Below are 20,288 nucleotides of genomic sequence, written 5' to 3' on the forward strand. Positions count from 1 at the left end.
TAACGAATTTACACAGGCGGACTAACATTGACTATGTTTTTAAAGCTGTTTACATTGATTGTCTTTTTTCATAGCAAAAGTATTTCATACCCGTTAAATTGTAATAACAGTTTTGCCCTGTAAACCCCGTAGTCGTTTATAGGCAAAAACTTTTTTTTTCCTTTTACCTTATTTTATTTTTATTGCTAGTTTCATGCACTGACAATTTACTCCGGATATTATCCGCTGAATAATAACAGTCATCATAAAACATATACCTACCTATTTACAGGACAGCTGTAAACTTTACCCAGCAACAACAGCAAAGCGAAACAACGACATAGTCGAACAGACGACGAAGACGACGGAGAGGACAAAGGACCATTTGTGGGAGGCGGAACTTTAAAATAAAACGCAGCGGCTTAATTTTTTCATCAAATGTTTGCTGTTTTATTACTATCAATATATATACTTTTAATTATTTTCAAATGTTTTTCATCTTTTTTTTATCAATAATCTCTGTACAATTAATTGTAATTTTATATCATTCATATATTCACGTATTTATTATGTATAGTATATTCAGTATGCAGTTTTTTATTTATTGTTACCATTAAAAACTAAGCCTAATAAAAATGAAGAAAATTAAAAATCTATTTTCACTTGTTGCAAACCTTATAATTTAGTTTATCTTTTCGTATGATTGTAGAAAAGATGTGGTTCTTTTTAGAAATGAATGTTTTTACTGTAACACAAATCTAAAACAAAAAGGGAAAAAAGGTGATCAGAAATATGCTTCTCAGCTCGTTGCTGAATGTTGCTTGTATGTGTGGTGTCGTATCTAAATAAACGATCATAACGAGTAAACATCATGATGGCGGTTCAATCGTACCTACATAATGAGAGTGTCGGTATATGGTAGGGTGTTACAATGTATGAATGTGGTGGATGTAGTTTTTGTTACTCGTTCTTCCCCTCGGTGGGCCGACTGGCCGGCGACGAAAGGACGACAGCGCCGACCAGTGCCGGCCGGGGGCGCACTGTTACTATGTTATTCGAAAAGTTCCAAATACACTTACAGAACAAGTTACATATGTTTTTTTTTTTCAATTTTGCCATATAGACTAACGATTTCATCATGTTAGGAGAGAATTTATTTTCATTATTAATGCCTACAGTACAGTTTCTCCTCCTTTGACAGAGGAATCCTCTTTCGCTTATGTTTACTTCTTCTTCATCTTGATTGATAAGTTATTTTTTATGGATTCTGGGTACCCTAGTTTGGAAAAGTTTTGTCGACAGTACACAAATTTGAGTGTTGATACAAAGCGATCCTCTCTCGTCGGGGAGGATTTGTTGCCTCCTTTTGATATCAACCTTCACAGTAGGAGTACGGGGCGCGGGATGGTAGATTACGCTTGTTCACTTTTTAGCAGCTTTCTCGAGTGTAGCTCGAAAAGGTTCAAAAAGTAAAAGCGTCCAGTATCGTTTCTTGATTTGTTTTGCTTTTTCGTTTACAAATTGCGAAATAAAGTTGGGAGAAGGTAAAATAAACCAAACTCGAAGGAACCGAACTTATATTCACACTGTGTAGATTTTTTTACTGCAATCGATAGGTTTTTGGACAAGTTTTAGCAAGGATGGAACTACGGAAAAGGATGTTTTCTGTGCTGATGCATTAAAATTCTACTGAATTTGGAATATTATAGTTTCAATTATGTGTTTTTTATTTACATCTGTTGTAAGCAAACTGTTTCCGGAAAACTAATTTCAATGGGATTTATTCATTATTTGCAACTATTTGAAACGGTGTCAGATAATATTTAAATGTTTTCAGTATATACGATTTCAATGCTTAACACACGCTCTGCTGATTAGGAAACATTTAAAGTACGGATTGTAAAATTTTTCTTTTTGGGTTTCTTTACAAAAAACGGCTGCTTTATGCCAATGTGTTATGAAAATAATATTTGTTTTTTTTGCGTCTACTGATCTCATTTAAAAAGTGTGTTACCATTTGCAAAACTTTCTTGAATTAATGTTTTAAACTTCGTTTACCTTCACGGACAGTATAGATCACATCTAAACAATAGAGTATCGGATACTAAATACTTGCCAGTTGTTATTCGTGTTACTCTATCTGTAAAATTTATATATTCCTTTGTTACTAACGGAGATGGTTGCTTAAGGGTGTACTTCTACGATCGGATGAATGATAGCTCGTTTCAATTCAACGTAGGTATACAGTTACCATTGTTTTACCTACCGGCGGAGGTGTTTTCTCCTCCATGCTAATGCGTTGGCCTTTTATTCGCGCAAATTGATTGCGCGAAACAAACACTTCTACAGCAGCTGTTGTTACGCGAGAGGAAAATGAGCAAAAGCGCATCGAGTACGGATTTTGGATGTGCATTAGCATGAACGAGCCAACACCGCCAATATGGGGCTTCTCCATTTCGCTACGTTTTCTTTATGTTTTCGCGCTCTGTCTGTTGCCACGAAGAGTCGTTTTGCATTTACAATTATGGTTTCCATACAGCAATTTGGTTTCATTCAAAATCAAGAGAATAAATAAGAAATAATAATGAAACAATCTACAACAGCCCCTTGTCCGCTTGAATTTACATTATACATATACACAGTTTTTTTCTTTCGCATACTTCGTTTGGGTTTCTCGTACAGTTTACCATTGTATTGCATATATTTTACAATAGAAATTGTGCATCTGGTGCACATTTTGCCTTCATCTGAACGAGTAGTTTTAAATAATAAAAACTATAGTTGTTATAAATTTACATTACGTATATAAATGCTTCAACAACTTTTTTGATAATTTTATTTCTTTTTCCTCATGCGGTTTTCTTATAAAACGTTTCTCTTTTTTGTACAATTTTCAGTTCTTTTTTTATTTTCACGTTGTTTTGTTTTATTTTATTACAAAAAAATACTGCATTTTCCATTATTGTTTTATTTATCGTTCGCTGTCATCTGCTCTTTTGCACGCACCACTACCGCGAAGGGTAAACGCTCATGTTGAACTGTGCAAAAAAAAAAAGAGTTCGAATTGCTGGCCATTAAAAACTAGTACGCGAACGAAGTTCATCTGTTCTTCTACAAACGAAGACCGGTGTTGTCCCTTCGGTCCAGCGAAAACGTGGACAAACAGTACGGGACAGTGTTGCACTACTCACGCTTGATAAGTATATATACGCACAAGCACACATACACGCTCGTGGAAAATCACACACTTTGCACAGTTCAAAAATGGGAGCCCGTTCACGGTGGCGAGATTGTATTTGTGAGTCATTTTTACATCTCTATACATATATAACATTTTTTCGATATTTATAATATTTACATGTGTTCTTCTTGCATCTCCCTTAAATGTTACGTGTTCACAGATTGTGTATATATTGTGTTTAGCTGTTCTTGACTGCATCATATTTGTTGTTGCTTAGTAAAATAATTTTAAAAAACCAATAGCAATGGTTTACTCTTTTTCGTGTTGGTATTTGTCGCTCGTTTGCAAATATAAATATTCGTGTTCTTTTCCAATAGATCACAGTTGTTCATAGTTTTTCTTAATTAGTATTCAGTTTCATGTCAATATGTTTGTATTCCCTTAATTTTGATGAGAATCATGTTTCCATTTCTAAGGTTCTTTAAAATAGCGTAAAATTTGTACATTCAGAGTCTATTGTTGTTTTCTGCCCTCTTCTCTCTCTCTCTCAACTCAATGACACGACCAATTTGTGTGCTCTTTTGTTTTCATGTTCTGTTACCTGATTAAACGCGGAAAATCTGAAAACTATATATACTAGGAGAAAAACAAATGCTGCTGTCTAGCGTCTTACACCTTCTTGCTTGACCTTTAGGCACATTTGAACAAAAAAAATAGACTATTCCTAATCCAAAACACGCCCCTTCATTTGTGGGTTCCATATTGAGAAATCCTAACCTCTAACTAGGCCCTCACCGTTACACATTCCACATTGAATTGTTGTTGTAGTTTGCTCGTATCTATGTATGTGTACTAGTTATACTCAATGATCCAACGTCTGAATTTCGAGACCCTCTTGCTTGCGTAAACAGGACGGTCTGATTATAGGATTTTGCCAAAGGTTAAAAGGGTCGAAAAACTAATGCTAAAAATAAAAAAACAGGATTCTCAAACACTCTAAGTTTAAAGTTCTGGTAACTTGAATTTGGAAAATTTCAACGCTCCTCCCGTTTCACAACGAGCGAGCCAAACCAATCTCTAATAACGGATTTACTAGCATAACTAGACAACTATCAACATGAAATGTAGGTACTTAAATGCTTTCTTTTGATGTTATTGTGGTTGTTTTTGCTTAAACTTTCATAATATTTATCCATATTGGTTTTCTCTCAGTACCTCTCTGCTTATATATGTTGTTCTATATAAAAACGAGTTACTAGGTAATTTGTACGTTTTCTTAGTCTTATGTTTTGCTGCACTTTCATCCCTTCAATATACACAATCTCTAGGTGGTGGTCAATCGGTTTTCTCAAATAGTTTTTGATTTTGTTTGCTAAGATTTCTTTACTCTTTTACGTTTTTATGGAAGGTAATTCAACTTTCTATGATTTTACTTCGGTATATAAATATTATAAAAGCTTTGCTTTGCGGTTGTTTTTACAACTAGTTTATCCGACAATATGTGTTTGATAAAAAATATTTAAAACAATATTTTCAGACGTTCCAACATTATTGTACCCAATTTCCCCGGGATGTTTTGGATTGTGAATATTAAATGTTCGTTTAATCAGAAAAGCAAACTCGTTGGCCACTGTGTGATAAATGTAATTGCCACCGGCAGCCTGGTAGGTTTCCTTGATTCGTCTTTCACTTTACTAACAGACCAGAGTGAGAGCAGAAAGAATGCAGTAGAAAAAGATGCTGGTTTGAATCAGCACCGCGAAGGCATTTTAGGAACTATAAACCTAGCTTGACTAGCACATACGCACATAAATAACAAACAAACAAAAAATGCGAAGTTGGATAGACTAACAAAAGTAGGTTGTGTCGTAGCGATGACAAGAGACATGATATGACTGTGTATCTAAAACTACACTGCTAAAAAATATTCAGATGCACTACGATGCAAGAGGGACATCGGCCTTCGCAATACCGTTTCCTGAAGAAGGAAAAAACCGGATTTACTTCCAGCGATAGTACTTGAGAAAGGAAAAGATAGGCGACATAGGAACCAGTAAATGATGGAAAAACTGCAAGATGTTTCATTTCTAAGCTTCAAACGCTTATGACCGGTCAATGATGGTCTTAAACCTGGAAACAATGACACTTGCAGATTTTTGTTTAAAAAAAACTTTTTTAAAGTCCTTCACTACATCCTTTTTTGTGTGGTCTTGGTCGTTACCAAAGTTAGCTGCAAACAGAAAACTCCTCCACGCTGCGGGTGCAATCCATTTTAGTCACTTCACTTCACCGCTTTGGTTTCTCTCGTCGACCCAAAAATTATGACCGACTAAATATCGATGAATGTGATAGTAATATTTTCCAAATGAAGGTGGAACTGTTTTTTATATAAGTTATGGTTCTTAGCGTTATGATCCACTGCATCAAAATACATGATTGGCTTGGCAGTTTAGTAATAGATTTTTGTTTTTCTTTGAATAAAAAGAGTTTTAAAACATGTTTTATTTTAGAATAATAAGATTAATTGATTCGCTGATATTATTGTACTAGTTTCATGATTTGAGTTTCCCGTTTAGCACAATTCTGTTTAAATTATCAGCAAATATTGTTTTAATCGAAGACAAAAATATATTATCACATTCAAGTATATTCATAATTGCGTTGGTTGGGTCATGAATTTTCAACTAATCAATTATTTTATTAATCACAACAAATTTTATCTGCTCGTCTGATGTATACATGTTCGTTTCTACTGAAAAGAGCATAAAAATTAAACATTTTCAGACTTTTCAGGGATGCTCTTGTTGTTATCAATCATTTGCACACGTTCTACTACTTATAATGATTTGTGGTGGTGGTGGTTGTTGTTGGCGTTGTTAAATTAACACGTTTGACTCAATACAACTCAATTACAGCAGTTGTATATTTAAACCTTGAACGTCTCATTCTGCTAGTATGGATCACAAAAAGATCTTAAACTAATAAGTATGACTTCCATATATCACGATTTTAGTATGTTTTTACTCTGCGTTTGGATCACAGTTTGCAGAGATTTAGCAGCTAAACCACGTTCACACGTAAATAGCCCAGGTACCGGAAAATAGTCACACCGTGTTTTTCGCTCGTAAACTTTTCTTCTAAATAGTCTCTCAAATCTATAATCCCTATTACCTACGTTGCACCCCTCGGTTCGCTACATTTCAGTCCATGTTGAGAGAAATAATGATTCCCTAACGTATACAACTATAGAAAATCTAGCTCTTCAATGTTTGCAGGATGTTTACCATCTTAACACAATTTACCTCGAAAAAATCACAGCTAAACTCGTTTTCGCTATCTCCCATGTAGCAGCAGAAAATTTCTATCAAACAAACAATTAAAAGCACACCGCGACCAGCCATTTGCAAAAACAAAAATTGGAATCATTTCTGCGAAAACTTAGAGGTACTTCAAATAGCGGAACTACCAACCATACAAAGCATTATAAAACAATGTGGAAAATCATCGTTTCATCGTGCTGAAGAAGCTCGTTGGAAAAGTGCTGCAAAGCGCGAGCGTCGGTAAAAATGAAAGATGTGTCAAAAATTTGCCACTTTCGCCTCCAAACGATCACAACCGACAACCTCACGCGCACGAATCAAAGCGGCTTCACGCTGCTTGCTGGCGAGGCTGCGACGTTGCCACGATCATTATAAAACGCCACTTTCTAAAGTAAAGCGATGCTTTGCTTTTGCTCTGCACTCTGGCATTAGGCGAAAACCCACGGACAAAAATCGATATCTTGGGATCGATACAATTTTTAGTAAAAGTTAAGTTTATTGTTGCTAACGTTAAAAGTTAGTTTTGATCGAAAATTTCGACTCTAAAAAAGGAGGCAAATTGGACTATTTAACTCTCTGAAATTGATTTTAATGCCCACGTTCAATTCTAAGTTTTCGTAGAACGGCTCACTAGCTGGGGATGTGCATCACGGTATTAATAATCACAGATGAATCTTACACTTGTTATTGGTCGATTGAAATAGAAAATATAACAAACAGTATTGACCAGATGAACAGGGGGGCGAACGTTCGTTTCATTCTGCCACCCAGGCGCAGAACAGTGCCGCAAAGTGGGGTGACAGAATAGAACGGTTTGCCACACCAGACACTGATAGTGTTTCTCTGGTTTTGTTTAGAAAATTTTCCGATAGATGGGCCAACTAAGGGCTATACATTTGGCAGTACGATAATGTGTGGATGCCAAAGGTAAGATTGATGTCAGAATAATTTTGTTTCACGAACGGTGAAAATACACATTTTTAAACATTTCTCCGTGCACTTATTACAATCGTAAAAATGTTATAATATGTACAAACACGTAAATTCGTTTTATCGCAGTTTAACTTTTGTTGCTGTAACTCTGACGTAAGCCCCATTTGGGGACGAGCTAAATAGTTTTCACTATGCATAAAATGGCAGTCGTTAAAATTAACGAAATGTATTATATTTTTCCGGTGTCTGCTTTGGGGCTTGTAATGTTATATTTATGTACCACATTGTCTTTCCACTGTTCTCAGTTTTTTTTTCTTTTGTTTTGCAAAACATTTACATACCTAATATAAACCTATAAAAACTTAAAGCTAGATTTAGATGCACAAACGAAACTTTTGTCACGCTATTCATCAATGCTGTTTGCACTAATTCGAACCCTTCTCTAACCAAATTGCATTCTCTCACGCACGAACAATCACAAACAGTACACAGTCGGAGATATTAAGTTATTTTGCGATATTAAATATACAATTTGCCAAGAAAAGATAGGGGAAATCAAAAGTAAACTAGTTGAACGATAGAAAATCAATAAATCGAATTTAAAAGTACGCGTTTTATGTTGCCTATCTTTTCTCAGATCCAAAAAATATTTACAGAAAAGTAAACCTACTAGTTTCAGCATTTTTACAAAAATATCGAAAGATATAGCAAATGATCACAGGTTCAAAATATGATACAGGTGTTACAGGGCATTTCCATTTTTTGGCAAATAATGAAAACATATCCTGGGTTGGTCCAAACCTAAATTTCAAAATGGTAGCAGGAATCAACATGCTGAGGAACATTAGAAGATACATTCCGAAAAAATATTTTAAACATTACTGAAACGGCAAAAAATCGAAAATGAATGCTGCCATAAATGGAAAAGCCTTGTATTTTGTTTTGAAGCAGGTCAGTTTGGTACAGCCAACACAACAAGGTCTAAGATTGCAAGAGTGTGTTAATCAGTAAAGCCATTTTCTTTTACAGATTATTATGGCAGTATGAAGTGCCTCGCTGATGTTATTTTAAGTAAATTTGCGCTAATAATCTCAATATTGAATGAAAATGTTCCTATGAAAAGGTAAATTTTCAAGAAAATAATAACCAAACACGTAGATAGAAAACTTCACGACAAGAAAAAGGATTACTGCTGATAAACATATCACAGTGAACCTGTTTAAGCTTCTAACCAACAGTTTGCAGTTAAAACTTTTACCGCCGTATACGAATCATACGCAAGTCAAATTCTACTGCGTGGTAGTCACACAACGCTGACATCCTTAAGACGCAAATTTTTTATCGCATTCTATTTCACATTAGCGCTAGTGTGAATGTGTGATTTTACGTGTACGAACGGTTATTTTCTACAACTTATTAGGAGTAAAAAATGACAAGCTGATAACATACTGACACAATAAGCTGATAATTCATTGATTAAATTTTCTCTTCTATACAAGCAAAACTCGTAGTTAACTGCTAAAATTGTACGGAAAATATTACTGATAAGCAAGCATGTTCACAGTTACCGATTTCGTGATACAGTCCAATTAAAAATTTAATCCGTGAATTTCAGAGTGTAAGTTCTTACAATAATTAAACGGCATCACTGTTCCCACAGTACGTACAACAGATTCTCAGCGCAACTACCGCTTGGAAACATAGTACCGTCTGTGCTGCTCACTGAACCTGAGAATATCCGTAACAAAAAAAAACAACACACTACATTGACGTCAATAAGATTGTATGTGCCTGTATGCCAATCCACGCGAATACAATAAATTGCACACGTATACTCAAAATACGATACTCGTGAATGGCGCATTAGCTTTAATTTCATTTTATTGTTTAAATCGTACCACGCTGAGTGACGTCGTCGTCCCGTACACAGTACTCTTATCAGTTAGAAAATACTAATTTACGCAAGCACACGCCACACACAACGCGGCTAGTTGCTATACGACATTTGCAACGAGAGTGCTCCGTGGATTGTTCGATTAATTTAACTAATCCAATAACTAGAAAAATATTCAAATATATTTTTAATCGAGTACTATCAGCACGAAAGGTTTATCAATTAGTGAAAGCAATTCTTAACGATTAATCGATAATCGAATAATTAAAATTTTTGGACACCTCTAACCGCAACGACTCTAAGCAACACGAACAAAACGCGAATCTTATAGCGAATTTGTTTATAAACCAGAGCTAACTATGGTAACTTAAATCCGAAATTTATGAGCGATTTTTGAAGTTTTACAGATTAAGCCATAAACCGTAACGTTAGACAGCAAGGTTTGAAATTGCGTTCTAAAATGTGCACTTCCAGTGAGGTTATCCAGCTTTTTACGAGCTATAATGGCGGACGGCATACTCCGCATTTTATGTTATTTGAACAGTATTTTTGTCATTTCTCATTCCTTCCGCATGTTCTCGGGGCAAACTAAAGCAACCAGCAGAAAAGAGATGATCGATGTAAACAGAAATGTCAAAAATGTTGATCAAATATTACGAAAACGGGTTATGATGTCCACCATTATGGCTCGTAAAAAGCTGTATAACTCGTGCTAGCAACAGGGTTAAATATTTCCACCAATAAAAAGGTTCGACTACCTTAAAACTTGAATAAAATTACTCAGAATCCTTTGAACTTTTTTAATTCAGGTTTGGAGTAAAGAATTTGTCGTATTCCGGCTATTTGCTACCGACTTCTTGGCTCAAAACTACTCAGAATAAGAGCTTATACATTTTAAGCCACTGAGTTTTTACTTCACTTTTTGAGTAGCTTCAATTTTAATTTATAGCGAATCAAAAACTAGCAATTTTTGGCTTTTAAAAAGCGTCTCAATCTAAAATTGAAAACAAAACAAACATATTTCGAAATAACAAGTTTAATCATGGTGCATTAAGATGTCTCGTTGCGGTAGAATTGCCTGCAGAGCAGTGTCCGAAAATTTCAATCCTACTTTCCACAAACGGGTATGCTAATTTTGACATTTAATCCAAGTGGGATTACATAGTGTGAAAAAAACGACGAGGAAAATGTTTCGCTTGGTTGATTGGCAGGAAAATCAATGTAAATTTCAATGTTTAATATAAAAATGATAAATTTGTCATCATTGCTTTGCTCTTTGTCAGTTTAACTTGATAAAGTTAGAAATTCAGACAAAGATGGAAAATGAAATGAAGATAGAACATCTTCAAAAAAAATTTCTTTAGCCAAATCCATCACATTGTGATTCATTTAGTTGATAATTACTATGAAAAAAGTTTATAACCAGAGCGTTCCAGCACATGCTACTGTGCTTAGTAACTGGCAAAACACTATCGCCAACATAGATTTCACCTTTATCTGAAATCGTTCATCTGGCACCATTTCCGTTGGCAAGTCCAAATATGGCGACGTATACGATACCAGCCAATCAACCAGACAAACGGTTGTGTTGTCGTTACCGCAGGGAAAGAAATCAATAATTCGACGACGTAGCCGTTGTTGGTCGTGTGGGGCTCACTTTACCCCGGTTTCAAACGAGCAAAGCAGTAAACCCGGGCACGATTTCCTAGCATTTCCTCATCAATTAAAGCCACTGCCAACGCGCGACTGGCGCAAAAGATTGCGGCGGGGCTTGCAAGCAAGCTGGCTGTGTGCATACGGTAGCAGCAGCGAAAAAAAAACACGAACCATAAACTGGTTCTGACATATTTCCATTGCCCTGAAAGGTACGGACATACGACGCCACTAGGTAGTTTCTATCGTTGCACGTTAAACGGGTTAAAAGATTACAAAACTTTCTACCGACAGCATGCATACACTGTAATTGCAAGCTGTGCCGTAGAATAATATTCACTCAATCTCTCAGTTAGTACCGTAATCCATCAATTGACAGCTAAGGGAATCACGATGAAAACCTAACGTATAAATCACTTCAAGTCTTAAACACTCTAGACCATAACATTAGGCAATTAGGCAACTTTTCCTTGTTGTGTTTTACTGCTTACTTCCCTAGCCCCAAACAGAGATCGTTTATTGGATGTATGTTTTCACATGCATTTTTTTATTTACCATGTAAAGCTATTAAAGTATGACAATAGTTAACTGTGTACCATTTGCTTCCTAGGACTAGGATTCAATCGATCGTTTCCTTCCATTCCTACCACATAGAAACGGGTTCCAATATGTGCAACAGCTTCAAATTTAAATTTAGGAAATAGCCACTGGAAACAAAGCCTAAACCATTCTTGAAAATGGAGATTATTGACGAATAAAAAAAACTATGAAATATACATATAATGTATAAGATTTCTTCCACGTCAGGTTGCGTTGCACGTTGTCATTTCGCAACATCACACTTGGTTATCATCCAAAATAGGATTATATTGTTGGACGGTGGGTCTTTGTGTTGTTTACGATTATTGTTTATTATTATTAGTATTACTACTAGTTAATTCTCCTAATTTTCCCAATCGCAGAGAAGCGTCGAACCATCCGGAAATGTCGTACAAAATCAGCCCACGTTCGAATTGACAATTACACTACACATCGAATGGTGCTGCTACGCTGCTACTACATACAGCGCCTCATTTCGTACAGATGACTCATAAGAGGTTGCGAATTACCAATGGCAGACTTCCCATCTCGCAAACCTCCCGTTTCCTTTTACGTCACAGCGTACGATTGAGTTTACAAACTGTGGTGGCCATTTGCAAATGTTTCGTGTGTATGAGTGTCTTTGGTAACCACTCGATCAGTCTACTTGATGGCCGAACGGGTAGCGCTTACAATTGCATACCCTGTTGCCGATGTGTACACTCATACAACTCGTCTAGCTTTGCCTTGATGGTATTGGTAGCTCACGCAACGTAAGATATACGGGAAAAACAACAGTCTGATATCCTACTTGAAACGGCGTTTGTTGTTATGGTGGAGGCGTTATACGATCAACAAAAAACAGAAAGATAAAAAGTACATTTCAAATTATTTCAGCGGAAAAACGATAAAATGCATGGTTTAAGCAGCTCTTGCAAGAACTCGAGAACTTGTCCATCTGTATCGACTATTAAAAAAACAAAGCAAGGGGTGGAAGTACGTGGATGACAAAGGAAAATAAAAACAAGATGTTCGTCGTTTGGTCTTTATTTTGGTCACGTATATCTTACGTGCGCCGTGATCTCACACATACACATCAAAATAGCCATCAACAAAACGGATAGACGTACAGCTACTATCGGCAGCAACAAACTAGTTTCAGCTTTTGTTACACGACAATATAAAGCAATTTTGTTTCTTCGCAGCCTAAGGTAGACAGCTCAGCAATTTTCGATATCCATGATCATTATCGTCTGCTCTTTGTCGGATCAAAAACCACCAGAGACGAGACGGCACTTCTTCACTCACACATCTATCGAACGGGATGGGTTTCGAAGCACAATTCAAAAATTAAAATTTATAGCTTTCGATCCTCCTTTTTCGCTTCTCTGCTTTCTACTAATGATTTACCTTTTTCTTACTTCTTTCCCCCATATTTGCCACTGCACATTTGACAAAGGCTGTGCAAGCTTGTTTATCATCTGCTTCCCTTGTCTTGTTCCTTTGCTTCAAATTTTTCCCTTTGTCATTCATCGAAAAAAACATTCATGACAACAACCAAAAAGTACAACAGGTGATCCAGACTTCAAAGAACGCTTCATTCAGAACACAAAAAAGCGTCCCTGCAGAGAAGGGAAATAAACGATTCCAATTTCCGTTGCATAACAGAAACAGAGGGAACTGTGTAACTGGTTAGCAGCATTGTTAATCTAGAGTTGAAGCAAAGAAAACGTTGGTTTGCAGAGCCCCCCGATAGATGCACAAATAGGCTAAACTCCTATCGCATATTACGTTTCCTACCCGTATTCACCACCGCAAGAACTGTTTTTTTCTCGTCTCACTTAAAGTTCTTCGTTGCCGGTTGGCTCTTCGCTAACCACGACCATTTTGTGCTGTAATTTTATGGTTCTTTCCTAACTCCTCTGATGGTATTAATTTCTTCTCTACAAACTCTGCCTGCCTACAATCGTTCTACACTCAAAATCTTCGACTACTTTCCTAGCTATGTAGAGCATGAAACATAGAACTCCGATTTTTGTTAAGAAGAAGCAATTGGAGAAAACTGTTTTTGCTTCAAAGCATTTTCTCGTACTTGGCAAATTTTTCACTACCTCGCTTCTCCCAAAATGGCCAATCGAACGCGCTGGGATTAACGAGAGAGTAAAAAATGAAATTTTTCTCCCTTTTTTACAACTTTCAGCTTCAAAGCTATATTTCTGTGATAATTATATATGTAGATTCCTGTTTCAGTATTCCAATTATTCGTTTTGCCATTTTCATGATTACTTATTTCCGGGTTTTCGTTTTTCATTTTTTTTGTTTTGTTTTTCGTATTTTTGTAAAAAATAAACGAACCAGCAACACTTTTACACGATTTCACAAAACTAGAGATAGATTTAGTGTTGATCTCAAAATGCTTTACAGACCGTAGAATTAAGTGTGCCGATTACTCTGTTGATGGCCGGTTGATATTGTTACCGTATTAAAAAGTTGTCCTCGAACAAACTCCGTTTGGCCGACAGTCGTCCGTCAGTTGTCATATGCTTGTTCCGATTGTGGCTGCCTGATGATCACAAAAATACACTCTCCATGCTGTGTGTCATTAAGAAATCTCAAGCTGCTACCAATGCTTCTAAACAACTTTTGATATGAATGCACGGTTGGTTAATCTAACGGATTTTCAAAGATGGTCTCTTAGCGTAAGGAGAGTAAAGTCAGCTGGTACGACAACGTTGTATCTAGCATTGGGTGCGCACTTTATTATTAACAAACTGGTTGTCCCATGGGAAGTATTGTTGCTGATGAACGGATGACGAATAGTAGTTGTGTTGGTTGTTATGTTGATATCTATTGTTGAAGTTGTTGCTATTGTTGTAACCGTTGTACGGTGGACTAAGCGGTGGACTAGCCTGTCCACTAGACGATGAGCTCACGCTATTATTATGACGCTTCGTGTAATGATTAACATGATGATTGTTGTTGTACTTGTTGTGCTTGTTCTGTGTTACAAGCGGATTCGATGGGTTGGCGTCCAGCAAGTCCACCAAAACGCTCGTACCACTATCGGATGACGTCGTAAGGTCCAGCCGACCCACCCGCTCCATAATAAATTCATCACAGCTACTGCTACCCGTCGAATCGAGATCCGACGAGGGACTGGCACGACTCAAATGCTGATCGTACAGCACGCAGATGGTACCGTTTTCGCCAATACGGTATGAAACCTCATTCGGATCGATCCAGATCGTCAGCTCGAGGGGAAGCATCTTCCGAAGAGCCACTGAATTCAATCCCACCGCATGACCGGCCCTTTCGATAATCGGATCCATCTTTCCATTGATGCGTAAACAACGAAAACCAGAGCCTTTGGCAGGAACCTCTGGGTACCAATGACGTTGGAAATGACGCGTCAATATTTGCTCGAGCGATCCCTTGAAATGCAGCAGCTGGCTCTCGCTAAGTTGACTCGCTTTTTTAACTCGCAGCAAATTCATCAAAAAATCTGCAGCTGAATTGACTTCTATTCTCATTTTCTCAGGGTTCTGTTGCACTGTGCTGGGCTGTGATCCACCGTGTAAAATGCAGCCTCGAAACTTTTCAACATTAAATTCTGTTCGTATGCGAAATATTTAGTTTCACTCAGCAGCGATTACCACACTCGTTATACGTTTTACACACGTACTGCTTTTAGCCTCTCGTACACTTTTTCGCACTTACTGCAAACTCTTTTACTATACGAATTTCTCGTTCCACACAATCTCAGCACAAAATTAAAAATTTTCACAGCTTTTCAACCGTAGCAGATGGTCCAATTTTTCAGCAAATTGCACTTTTCTTGACGGGTTACACTTTCCTTCGACTCTTGATTACTATTCTTCTTATTACGAACAGTGAAGTAAATGCAGGAAACAAAACACAAACTACGGCACAGATTTCAGCTTAACTTATTTCGAAATCACACAGATTTTCCTTGCCAGCGGTAATGATTCACAGCATTGATGCAGAATTCAGGAAATTTGCTGAACGAAAAACTTTTTTCAATTTTTCCAAGATGGCTGGTCTAATTGGTTGGTTGTTCACACACGGCCCAGCACGGTTGCTCTCTTACAAAACACAGTCTCTCGCTCACTAACTTATTCAATACGGTCACTCGAATCGCTCGCTTTCATTGGCTCATCACTCCGCTGAGGTTCAACTTCGAATAAACCTGGAAACCGTGCCTCGCTGCACGGTAACCTCGATGATGAGTCTAGTCAAAAACGTTTTACGTTGTGTGCGCACAAACGACGTAACAGTGTGCGTACAATCGGATGACATCAGTACACCACAGACAGCAGGGTAAACAGGTAGGGAAACAGAAGAGCTTTGTCGGTGTTAGTAATGACAGCGTGTCTGTGATGGATGTCAATGTCTGTTCTCTTTCATACTTCGTGTCACACTTGATTTTGTTTAGTGAATTTACAATGTTTACCACCGTCAAGTGTAATGTCAAACTCCAAAACCCCGACTCATTATTCTGTACTACTAAAGCTGTGAACCATTTCGCGAAATTTTTAACTTTTTGGTTAAAATTTGTCAGTTCGATGGTTTTTCGAAAATAAACCTGCTCGGGAGCATGGTTAGTTTTGACAGTTCGATGGTTCGCTTCTGAGAGTCAATGAGATATGCCACAGGTGAGGAAAGAGCTTCGATGTGTTTCACTGATTTTTCCTTGAATTTTTTTTTCACCGATGTATGGATGTTTAACATATAACAAATTTGTTTATTCAACCCGAAATGAAATAAGATAAATTTTATCTATCAAATTAGAGCGAATGAACACCAAAAATTCATCCAATTGCAACATGGACTGAATAAATAAATTCGCAGTTATAGAAACATATCTTCATCCTCACCTTATATATATATGCTCTCATTGAGTAAAACAACTATCAAACGAGGAGAAATAACCATCAAACTGTCAAATTTTAACTAAAAAGTTAAAAATTTCGCGAAATGGTTCACAGCCTAGGTATTCAAATTTGACGTCATTATCGATTTTTGCTACCAATACCAATAAATGTCACTATCCTCCGCACCCGTATATACAACTGTGAGCATGACGCCTGTTCTTTTTGGCTGGAGGCTTGACAAAGGAAGTGGTATAACTTGTATAAAACGGTTACCATGGTTGAAATAATCGGCGAGGGCCTTGCCGTTTACAATTAAGTGGAAACTAAAAAATAGAGTACGTTACCATCGATCATTCATGCAGATGCAATACAGATAGCTCAGTCCCACAGAAACAACAGTGTAACAATCCGCACGGTACATATAATTTGGTTATCTTAAAAACAAGTGGTGGGCAAATACGCTAAATTATGGTAGAGATAACGTATCTTATCTATTGTTTTCAAAGACACAAATTTAAGTCTGATAAGAGTACAAATAAACAAAATAATTTCACACCAACTGTGTGTAGTAAAAGTATTCATCAGTCGTTTCACGCCAGTTTGCCATAAAAGGCAGCATTGATTTCTAGCCACAAACAAACACCGAGCTTTTGCGAATGTGTGGGAAAATCATTTCATCAGATAACGCAAAATTTCCAGTGACCGAAATACTGCTCAGGGATTTACCGGAAACAACGACTGCTAAATTTTAATCACTAGAAGGAAGATTTGTTATCGTACAATTTAAGCCGATACTCAAGGGGCTTGGGATGAATTTACTTCATGAATAGAGTACAATTAAGTTCATAACAAATTCATTAAATGCATTTGTTCCGTAAGCAAATATAGTTGTTAATCTTATGAATTTATTCCCGTGACTCGTATGTTATTTACGTAATTATAAAATTCTTGCGGCAGAGTAAATTAAATAAGAATGATAATAGAATAGTGATTATAGAATAACTTTATGTTTAACCTACTTTTAGTGATTTTGCTTTTTGGAACTTTAAGTTAAAGCCGTGAATTCAATGCACTTTCTGCTTCTCGCTAGGCAGTTTTATGCTTCCTAAAACTATATTAAATGCTGTGAGCTGCCTTGATTTTTTATTATTCTCATCTTTTATCCTCGCTCAAGCTACTTTTAGTAAATATAAGTGCACTTTCTATAATTATTTAACTAGCTTTAAGTTTAAACTCTAGAATACATTTTAAGTAAATTTAAGGACAGAAATTTTTTAGTAGTAAGTTTTCTGAGTAGTAAAATATGCCACCGCACGAAGTTAACAATTTACAAGACGCTGATTAGACCGGTAGTCCTTTACGGCCATGAGGCATGGACTATGCTCATGGAGGACCAACGCGCCCGTGTTTTCGAACGGAAGGTGTTGCGCACCATCTACGGCGGAGTGCAGATGGAAGACGGAACGTGGAGAAGGCGAACAAACCATGAATTGCATCAGCTGCTTAGCGAACCTAGTTAGAGTCAGTAGGATTGTTGCACTGGCCCCGTAATTTTCCTGTACTCTAACAGCCGGCTGCGAAGTCTGTCGATAAAGAAGGGTAATATCTAAAGACGGTATAAACCCATGGCTTTGCTTTGCTTTGCTTAGCGAACCACCCTACGCTCACACCGCAAAAATCGGTCGCCTGCGATGGGCTGGGCACGTCGTGAGGATGTCGGACGACAGCCCGGTTGAAAAAGTTCTCAATAATGATTCGACTGGAACGAGACGGCGGGGCGCGCAGCAAGCAAGCTGGATCGATCAAGTGGAGGCGACCTGCGGACCCTACGCAGACTACTTGGCTGGCGAATTGCGGACATGGATCGAGTGGAATGGAGACGACTTCTTCGTACAGCAGAGGAAACTACGGCCTGGAGCTGATTAAGTAAGAAAGTTATTATCTACAATATTGTAGAAAAAAGTAGCTGGGGCTGCTGCCCCGCTGGTAGTCAAAAAAGCACTCTATTTGCTACAAACGATATTGCAGTTGCATCTCTGTAGTATCATAAATACAAAAGATAAACCATTCAACAATATTATGTTATAATTAACGCAAAAATTATCCTATATACCATTTTTCCAGTAGATCCAGTAGAACAGTAGGGTCCAGTAGAATAACAAGGTCCGTTACATGGTCCACTCGATTCAAAATAGTACCGTCGATATGGTAATCAAACATAATCGGATCTGAAGAACGATGAAAGGTCATAACGTTGCATTTTGCGATACTGATAACAAGTTTGTTCAGCTGACACCAATTGACGAACACGTTTAGCAACATTTGCAGATGGAGGCAGTCCTCGATAGAGCGCACCACTACGTAGATTTTCAAATCATCGGCGTAAATGAGTTTGCATCTATAACCAAGCGAGAATGCAACATCGTCGAAGAAAACGACGAACAAAAGTGGTCCTAAATTGCTCCCATGCGGAACTCCAGATTTATTAACAAACGGCGACGAGATGCTTAGACCGTGTTTGACATTGTGTTCTTTCAATAAGATAGGATGAAAGCCACGACACCAATCTGCTCGAGGCTCCCATTCGCAAAAATTTACACAGTACCACTTTGTGGTCAATTTTGTCGAAAGCCGCTTTCAGATCCGTATAGATGACATCTATTTGCGCTCTGCCTTCCATAGCCGTCGAACAAGTGGTAACGAAGTCTAACAAGTTTGTAGTTACGGATTTGCCGGGAATGAAACCATGTTGGTCAGAGGAGATATAAGACTTCGTTGCTTGTAGAATTCGGTCGCTGACGATAATCTCGAACAGTTTCGAAGCAGTGGAGCGGCTAGTAATCCCTCGGTAATCTCTGACGTCACGACGATCAACACTTTTATACACGGGAAACATGTATGACAGCTTCCAGCTCGCAGGAAATTCTCCCCCAACGAATGATCGGTTAAAAATGACGGCTAACGGCTCAGCAAAAGAACTAGCACAGCGACAGAAAACAACAGCCGGGATTCCATCCGGTCCAGGAACGTACGAGCTTTTTAACTTTTTTGAGGCAGCAACAATCATGGCGGGCGAAATTTCAAACGTATCCAGGTCTACAGAATCCAGTGCGACATTAGACGCGGCAAGTTCGGCGTCTGCATCGGACGATTGTTCGGCTTGAAAGACTGAAGCAAAATGTATCGCAAAGAAATCACATGCTTCAGCTTCACTCGTAGATTCTTTGCCATCGTAAACCATGTTAGATGGGATTGACTGATTTTTCCTCTTCGTATTCACAAAATCTAAAAGGATTTTAGATTCCGACACAAACCAAACCGCTCCCTAGAACGTACGACTTATAAAGTGCAGCATTTAACTTTCTATAGTTGTCACTCGCACTCTTGAAATTGTTCTTTAACACTACTGATCTATTAGTCCTCAAACGACGCATTACGGTCCCTTTTCGCTTTACGAAGAAGAGGAATACTTCATTGAGGTGAAATTGGTTTTCTTTTCACTGGAACGTTTGAGTTTAGCCATTGACGGCCATTAACATTAACATCGCCGAACAGGAAGGCCATACCATGAACATACAACATGAATAACAACATCCTCGCAATTGTTGATACAGTGCCAATCTACAGCTGATAGGTAAGCAGAAAGTCTGTCAAAGTCGATTTTCCGGAAGTTAAGTTCTCTCCTGCGTTCATCAGTCGTTGGTAGCGACCCCGAAAGTTCGTCACAAACATTCCAGTGGAATATCCAGTGGAGGATGATGAAGATCTACTGATAGTAGGGAATTCTCTGAAGTGGTAACCACAGCACGGCTGGCCTCAGACCCAAAAACTAAATCTAGAGAGCGGACGTTGTTATT

At 37.7% G+C, this 20,288-nt stretch overlaps 2 protein-coding genes across 2 annotated transcripts in view; both read right to left on the bottom strand.

Annotated features, from left to right (window-relative positions):
* Positions 1-20,288, bottom strand: part of LOC128743762 (inositol-pentakisphosphate 2-kinase) — a 192,041-nt gene that overhangs the window by 163,791 nt on the left and 7,962 nt on the right. The window lies entirely within an intron of this gene.
* LOC128743763 (protein BTG1) lies at positions 430-15,722 on the bottom strand. The gene has a single exon (XM_053840424.1). It carries the CDS (start codon positions 15,067-15,069, stop codon positions 14,278-14,280), a length of 792 nt encoding a protein of 263 aa, XP_053696399.1. The 5' UTR covers positions 15,070-15,722; the 3' UTR covers positions 430-14,277.

The sequence above is a fragment of the Sabethes cyaneus genome, chromosome 3 (genome assembly GCF_943734655.1).
Source record: "Sabethes cyaneus chromosome 3, idSabCyanKW18_F2, whole genome shotgun sequence".
Taxonomy (NCBI): domain Eukaryota; kingdom Metazoa; phylum Arthropoda; class Insecta; order Diptera; family Culicidae; genus Sabethes; species Sabethes cyaneus.